We start from the raw sequence: 7,281 nt of genomic DNA on the forward strand, positions 1-7,281 counted from the left end.
AAGGATTTTAGAGGGTAAGTCTTAATAAATGGAGAGCAATTTGTTCAGGATATATTGTCAACATATGATTAGTTTAAAGCAGTATTTGGAAGATAAGAACATGATGAATCTTTGTGGAAAAGTGGAGGAATAGTGAGGAGAAACTTGATGATTTCAGCAGTCAGGGATAATTGGTCAGCTGACATCAATAGATGTGAGCGCCCACAATAGGCTTGTCTCACTTAGGTTAAAAAAGCTAAACTCCAACCGTTCGATTGTTCACCAAGGTCTAGTAGGGACCAGATTCCAGTGGAGCAGATTTCACTTGTGAGTTTGTCAAGAGGGTGTTGCTTGAGAATTCCACCTGCCCATCAGCTTCCTTAGGCCCTGTTTCAGGTCTTTGTTTCTCAGGCTGTAGATAAAAGGGTTTAGCATGGAGGAAAGAACTGTGTAGACAATTGTTGCTATGTGGTCCCTGGCACTGTAGGTGGACAGGGGCTGTAAATAGACATAGAAGATGCTTCCATAAAAGAGTGTGACCACGGTGAGGTGAGAGCCACAGGTGGAGAAGGCTTTGCGTTTCCCAGCAGCTGAAGGGATCTTAAGAACTGCGATGAGAATTCGTACATAAGAGAGAGTGATGCACAGAAATGGAGTCACCAAAACAACAGAACCTTCTGATATTATCACAACTTCGTTGACAAATGTGGAGGAACAGGACAATTTCATCAAGGGACTGAGGTCACAGAGGAAGTGGTGGATGACATTGGAGTCACAGAAAGTGAGGGTGTTCAGTAGCAGTGTGTGTACGAGTGAGTGGAAGTGGGGAAGTGAGCAGGAAAAGGCCACCAGCAGGACACAGCAGCGGCGGTTCATGGTGGTGACGTAGTGGAAGGGGTCACAGATAGCCACATAGCGGTCAAAGGCCATGACTGCCAGAAGGCAGCTGTCGGTGTTGCCCAGAGCATAAATGAAATACATCTGTGTCAGACACCCAGCATAGGAGATGGTCTTCTTAGAAAGGAAGCTCATTAGCATCCTGGGGACAACAGTTGTTGTAAAGCAAATATCAGTGAAGGACAGGAAACTCAAGAAGAAATACATGGGGGTCTGGAGCTGGGGATCAGAATGGATGGCCAGGATGATGAGTAGGTTCCCTATTATGGTGATCAGGTACATGGTGAGGAAGAGGATAAAGAGTGGCTTCTGGTCCTCAGGCTGGGAGGAGAGTCCCAGGAGAATGAACTCAGAGACACTGCTGGTTTGGTTGACCCTTGCCATTGGCTTCGGCCTAGTTATATAAATGAAGTTTTGTTATTTACCTTACTCCAAGTCCAGAACCCAGTTAGTCTTTGTTTTCTCTGTTTGGTCACAATTAGCTGCTGTGCAGGGACAGCTTGTCAATCTCATGGTCCTTGATGTGGCCTTCGCTTCCCAACTTCCCTTCCCAAATCCATGGCATCACAAGGCCTTATAGTGAAGGTTGGAGGGGCAGAAGAAGAGTTTTCCTTTAGAAACTATCAGAGATGGGGGATCCCTGGGTGTCTCAGCGGTTTAGCGCCTGCCGTCGGCCCAGGGCATGATCCTGGAGTCCCGTGTCGGGCTCCCTGCATGGAGCCTGCTTCTCCCTCTGCCTTTGTCTCTGCCTCTCTCTCTCTCTGTGTCTATCATGAATAAATAAATAAAATCTTTTTTTTTTAAAGAAACTATCAGAGATGGACCTCACCGATTCCAGTTCATTAGTTCCTATTCCATGGAAGCACTGTTCCCTTGCTAGAGATTTAGCAACAAAAACAGGCAAATCCTAGTCATTATGTAGCTCCTGTCCTAGATGGGGAGTCAGATCATTGACAAACAACATAAAACAGTGTATAATGGATAGAGATGGACGAGGGATAAGTTTGCCAAAATATAAACAGGGAAAATCTAGGGGGAATGTTTGTTTCAGCAAAGTGAGCTCTTTCTCCTTTGGGTGCAGGATAAGGGATTCCTCTTCCTTAGCCCATGTCATGCTGTCATCACTGGTCTGGGCACATGTCTGTTTTTCTGTAAATTAGTTTTTCTTTCTTTAATATTTTGTCCTAAATCACATTTGTATAGGATGGGTACCCATTATTGAGTATTCAACTCATGCTTTATAATTCACCAGTCATGTGGATGCAACAATACCTATGAAAACATTAATTTTTTATATATTAAGAATTTATGTACATATGTATGCTTTTTTCAATCATATCCAGTTACCTAGTGATGGACATCAATGTGGCCTCTAATTTTTTTTGTTGATACCACAAAAAGCTCTTCAGTGAGAGATATTATATAAGCCAAGTGTTTTATTTATTTTATTTTATTTTATTTTATTTTATTTTATTTTATTTTATTTATTTATTCATGAGAGACACAGAGAAAAAAAAGGTAGAGACACAGGCAGAGGGAGTAGCAGTCTCTCTTCAGGAGCCCAATGTGGGACTCTATCCGGACCCCTGAGCCGAAGGCAGATGCCCAACCACTGAGCCACCCAGGCGTCCCAAGCCAAGTGTTTTAAATTAATTTTTAAATGGTCAGCATATTCATCCATACCTCATTAATAGAGATTTCCTTTTTCTATTTTAAGATTTTCAAGTATTTTCAGACATTGGTTATTTATCTATTCCTTATTACCATAAAAAGCTCTACAATGGCCATGGGTGTATCTCCAAAATGTTTGAAATAATTTTTTCAGAAGCACCATAATCTTTCACACCTTTTCAATGGTCTTTTCACATTGGAATTTTCAGACATTACAATTTTTATTCTATACTAATATATTAACTTATTGAACATTGAAATATTAATATATTAATTAATTTATAAAGCAAATGCTGTAATTGCATTAACAAATGATGTCATGTATATAATAGTGGTTACACTTCATAATACTGTTTTTCATATTTGGAATTTGCTAAGACAGTAAATGATAGAAGTATGCTTACATTTTAATTGTAAATTACTAAACATCTTTAAACCTCAATTTTACCATGTATAATATTGGATAGAAATATCCTTGTTATTGTGAGGATTTAGTGAGAAATGCATCTAAAGCACTCAGCAGAGAGACAAACATATGTGAATACTCAAGAGAAACTTATTTTTTTGAGAAAGAGAGGAGAAAGGGGAAGAAGGATAGGAAGAGAGAATATCTTATGTAGGCTCCTGGCACATCATGGAGCCCAACTTCAGACTGCAATCTCCCAAACCTGAGATCATGATAAATCAAGAGTCAAACCCTTAACCGACTGAGCCACTTAGGCACCCCAACTCAAGAGAAACACTTGATCATCATCAGACTCAGTGTCACCTTCCCTTATCTGATATTAGTGGTTGTCCTCAAAGTCAGTCAACTCACCTGCTTAAAATACACCCCTCCCTGCCAAGTTGTCAGACTAATCTCATGATTTTGCAAGATCTAATGGAAGGATTATTTGTGTATGCATTGAGTGATTTGAACAAACCTGTAGTTAAAGTTAATAACAATAACCAATGTTACTAAAATTCTACTACGTGTGAAGCTTGTGCTAAGCACTTCACGAATCCCATGATGAGGGATCACAAGGCATGTGTTTGTTTGAATTTTAAGATTTTATTTATGGCCCCTTCACGAAGATGGTGCCGAAGGCGAAGAAGGAAGCCCCTGCTCCTCCCAAAGCCGAAGCCAAAGCAAAGGCTTTGAAAGCTAAGAAAGCGGTGCTGAAAGGCGTGCACAGTCACAGAAAAAAGAAGATCCTCACATCACCTGCATTCCAATAACCCAAAACCCTGCGTCTCCGAAGACGGCCCAAATATTCTCGAAAGAGCGTCCCCAGGAGACACAAGTTTGATCACTATGCCATCATCAAGTTCCCCCTAACTACTGAGTCATCCATGAAGAAAATAGAAGACAACAACACACTTGTGTTCATTGTGGATGTCAAAGCCAATAAGCACCAGATCAAACAGGCTGTGAAGAAGCTCTATGACATTGATGTGGCCAAGGTCAACACTTTGATCAGGCCTGATGGAGAGAAGAAAGCATATGTTCGACTGGCTCCTGACTACGATGCTTTGGATGTTGCCAACAAAATTGGGATCATCTAAACTGAATCCAGCTGGCTATAAATCTAAATATAGATTTTTTCACCATAAAAAAAGATTTTATTTATGTATTTATGTATTTATTTCAGAGAGAGCGAGCACAAACTGGGATGGGGCAGATGGAAGAAAACAATAGTTTTCTTTTTTAAAAATTTATTTTCTTGGGGGATCCCTGGGTGACTCAGTGGTTTGGCGCCTGCCTTTGGCCCAGGGCATGATCTTGGAGTTCTGGGATCCCACGTCGGGGTCCCGGCATGGAGCTTGCTTCTCCCTCCTCTTGTGTCTTTGCCTCTCTCTCTCTCTCTCTCTCTCTCTCTCTCTCTATATATATATATATATATATATAATAAAAATAAATAAATAAATCTTTAAAAAATTTTTCTTTTTAACTGATGGTGTTTTGCTTCCACCAAATCCCACAGTGTAGACTATCTAGAGGTCAAATTGGATTGGACTGAAAACCAAAAGCTGCGTGGAGGTTTTAGTTGGACCCCAAGACTGCCTAATCCATGAAATATTTGAAACTCTCAGGAAGGAAAGAGTAAGTGACTTTGGTCAAGCACAAGCTTGACCAATGTCAAGCAGGTGACCAACTTACTGAAGCTCACCTCCAGATCCAGATGCTCCTTTTACCTTCCCCACGTCTCCAGAAGCTGATCTGCGCACATTTGCTACTCGGCTGCCAATCTTCCTCTCAGCCAAGCACAGCCGCCTCACGTTTCTCCCATGACAATCTTGGTTGATGAACAAGGAGATGAATAGGAAAGGCAGGAAGCTGATATGCTACTTTAAAGGGATAGCATGTTTCCCCTCCCTGGCCTCCAACCTCTAATGTCTGGTTCCTAGCATGCTGCTGCTTTCTCAGCTCCCCATCTCAGAAGGCAAAAATGCCCTGACTCAGGGGACAAGGACCCTCCTGATTGTGAAAGCCCAGGCAGTGTCTCCTGAGTCTGAGCTCTGGTTTGCTGGCCTCGGGGGCCCTTGTTAGGTTGAAGGAGTTGTGGTGTGATGACTTCTCAAGGGAGCTGGTCCTGTGATTGCTCTAAGCAGAGCAAGCCGACTGGGGATGACACATAGTAGGGCTGACCCCAGGGGATAGGGGAGCCCTGAGGCTTCCTGTTTTGATTATGGTACTCATCCTAAAACTTCATAACCTCAGCACAATATCTCAAAGGTGTGTAAGTATTCCCAACTCTGGGTTATCAAGGGTGAACAAATATTATGTTGGTGAATATTTTTATGTTTGGGGAAACAGGTGTGGACCTTGGTGTATTCTAGAACTGGGGAGGTTGCAGTTTTCAAGGGATTCAGTGAGGGTAGATCAGTGGTGTGTGCTGTGTTCCAGTATCTTGGCAGGCATCTAGACTAGCTTTTTTTCTATATGGGATTAGCTTAATGTTAGTTTACGTATACTTAAAGCACAGGGTATGGCAGTGATTGTTGTCATGTTTAGTAAAGGGGCTTTGGAAAAATAGTGTTGGTGTTTCACAGTTAGGCTCAGAAAATTCTTTGAAGGTTAGTGATAAGGAAAGAAGATATTTAGAGCATTGTGGCCTTGCCAGTAAGTTAGTTGCTTTTAATAATTTACACTATAGAGGTTCCTCACAAAGTTAAAAGTTCAACTACCCTACAACCCAACAATTGCACTACTAGATATTTAAAGACACAAATATGGTGATATGAAGGGGCATATGCACCCCAGTATTTATAGCAGCAATGTCCCCAATTACCAAAATGTGGAAAGATCCCAGATGTCCCCAGGGCTCGGGGCGGCTCCGCGGAGGGGGCTGCGGGGCGGGAGCAGCTCGGGGGGCTCCGGGGGCGGCTCTGCGGAGGGGGCTGCGGGGCGGGAGCAGCTCGGGGGGCTCGGGCACAGGAAGAGGCTCCGTGTGGAGGGGGCTGCGCGGTTCCAGGAGCAGCTCGGAGGGTCTCGGACGGCGGCTCCGCAGAGGGGGCTGCGGCCCGGGAGCGCGAATCCAACAGCGCAGACCCGGAGCACAGGGCGCCGGGACACAGCCCAGGATCTGGCCTCCCCCGGGACAGGCAGAGGCCGGGAGGGCCCAGGACAGCGAGGACGCTCCTGCCCCAACTGAGCAGATCAGCGGCCCCGTCCAGGAGCCTCCAGGCCCTGCAGATGGAGAGCTCTGGAGCTACTGCGGGAGCTGACTCCAGGGCTCCAGAGCTGCCGCCGCCACTGCGGTTGTTCCTCCTGGGGCCTCACGGGGTAAACAACCCCCACTGAGCCCTGCACCAGGCAGGGGCAGAGCAGCTCCCCCAAGTGCTCACACCTGAAAATCAGCACAACAGGCCCCTCCCCCAGAAGACCAACTAGACGGACAAGTTCCAGGGGAAGTCAAGGGACTTAAAGTATACAGAAGCAGAAGATACTCCCCCGTGGTTTTTTTTTTTCTTTTTGATTTCTGATTCCTTCCCCTACCCTTTTTTCCCCTTTCTTTCTTTTTCTTTCTCTTTTTCTTCTCTTTTTTCCTTTTTTTCTTCCTTTTTTCTTTTTTCTTTTTCTCTTTTCTTTCCTTCTCTCTCTCTTTTTCTCCTTTTCCCAATACAACTTCTTTTTGGCCACTCTGCACTGAGCAAAATGACTAGAAGGAAAACCTCACCTCAAAAGAAAGAATCAGAAACAGTCCTCTCTCCCACAGAGTTACAAAATCTGGATTACAATTCAATGTCAGAAAGCCAATTCAGAAGCACTATTATACAGCTACTGGTGCCTCTAGAAAAAAGCATAAAGGACTCAACAGACTTTATGACTGCAGAATTTAGATCTAATCAGGCAAAAATTAAAAATCAATTGAATGAGATGCAATCCAAACTAGAAGTCCTAACGATGAGGGTTAACCAGGTGGAAGAATGAGTGAGTGACATAGAAGACAAGTTGATGGCAAAGAGGGAAACTGAGGAAAAAAGAATCAAACAATTAATAGACCATAAAGATAGATTAAGGGAAATAAACGACAGCCTGAGGAAGAAAAAACCTACGTTTAATTGGGGTTCCCGAGGACGCCGAAAGAGACAGAGGGCCAGAATATGTATTTGAACAAATCCTAGCTGAAAACTTTCCTAATCTGGGAAGGGAAACAGGCATTCAGATCCAGGAAATAGAGAGATTAACCCCTAAAATCAGTAAAAACCGTTCAACACCTCGACATCTAATGGTTAAGCTTGCAAATTCCA

The 7,281-nt window shown here is 43.6% G+C and overlaps 1 protein-coding gene and 1 pseudogene across 1 annotated transcript; one reads left to right on the forward strand and one right to left on the reverse strand.

Moving 5' to 3' along the window:
• Window positions 1-315: 315 nt before the first annotated feature.
• LOC144285212 (olfactory receptor 1L8-like) lies at window positions 316-1,260 on the reverse strand. The gene has a single exon (XM_077850402.1). It carries the CDS (start codon window positions 1,258-1,260, stop codon window positions 316-318), a length of 945 nt encoding a protein of 314 aa, XP_077706528.1.
• A 2,361-nt stretch (window positions 1,261-3,621) lies between these two features.
• LOC144285213 (large ribosomal subunit protein uL23 pseudogene) lies at window positions 3,622-4,092 on the forward strand (annotated as a pseudogene).
• The last annotated feature ends 3,189 nt before the right edge of the window (window positions 4,093-7,281 follow it).

This window comes from Canis aureus, chromosome 16 (assembly GCF_053574225.1).
Source record: "Canis aureus isolate CA01 chromosome 16, VMU_Caureus_v.1.0, whole genome shotgun sequence".
In the NCBI taxonomy this organism is placed as follows: Eukaryota; Metazoa; Chordata; class Mammalia; order Carnivora; family Canidae; genus Canis; species Canis aureus.

Coding starts and splice junctions, on each gene's coding strand:
- LOC144285212 (XM_077850402.1), bottom strand. CDS start 1,260: ATGGCAAGGGTCAACCAAACCAGCAGTGTCTCTGAGTTCATTCTCCTG.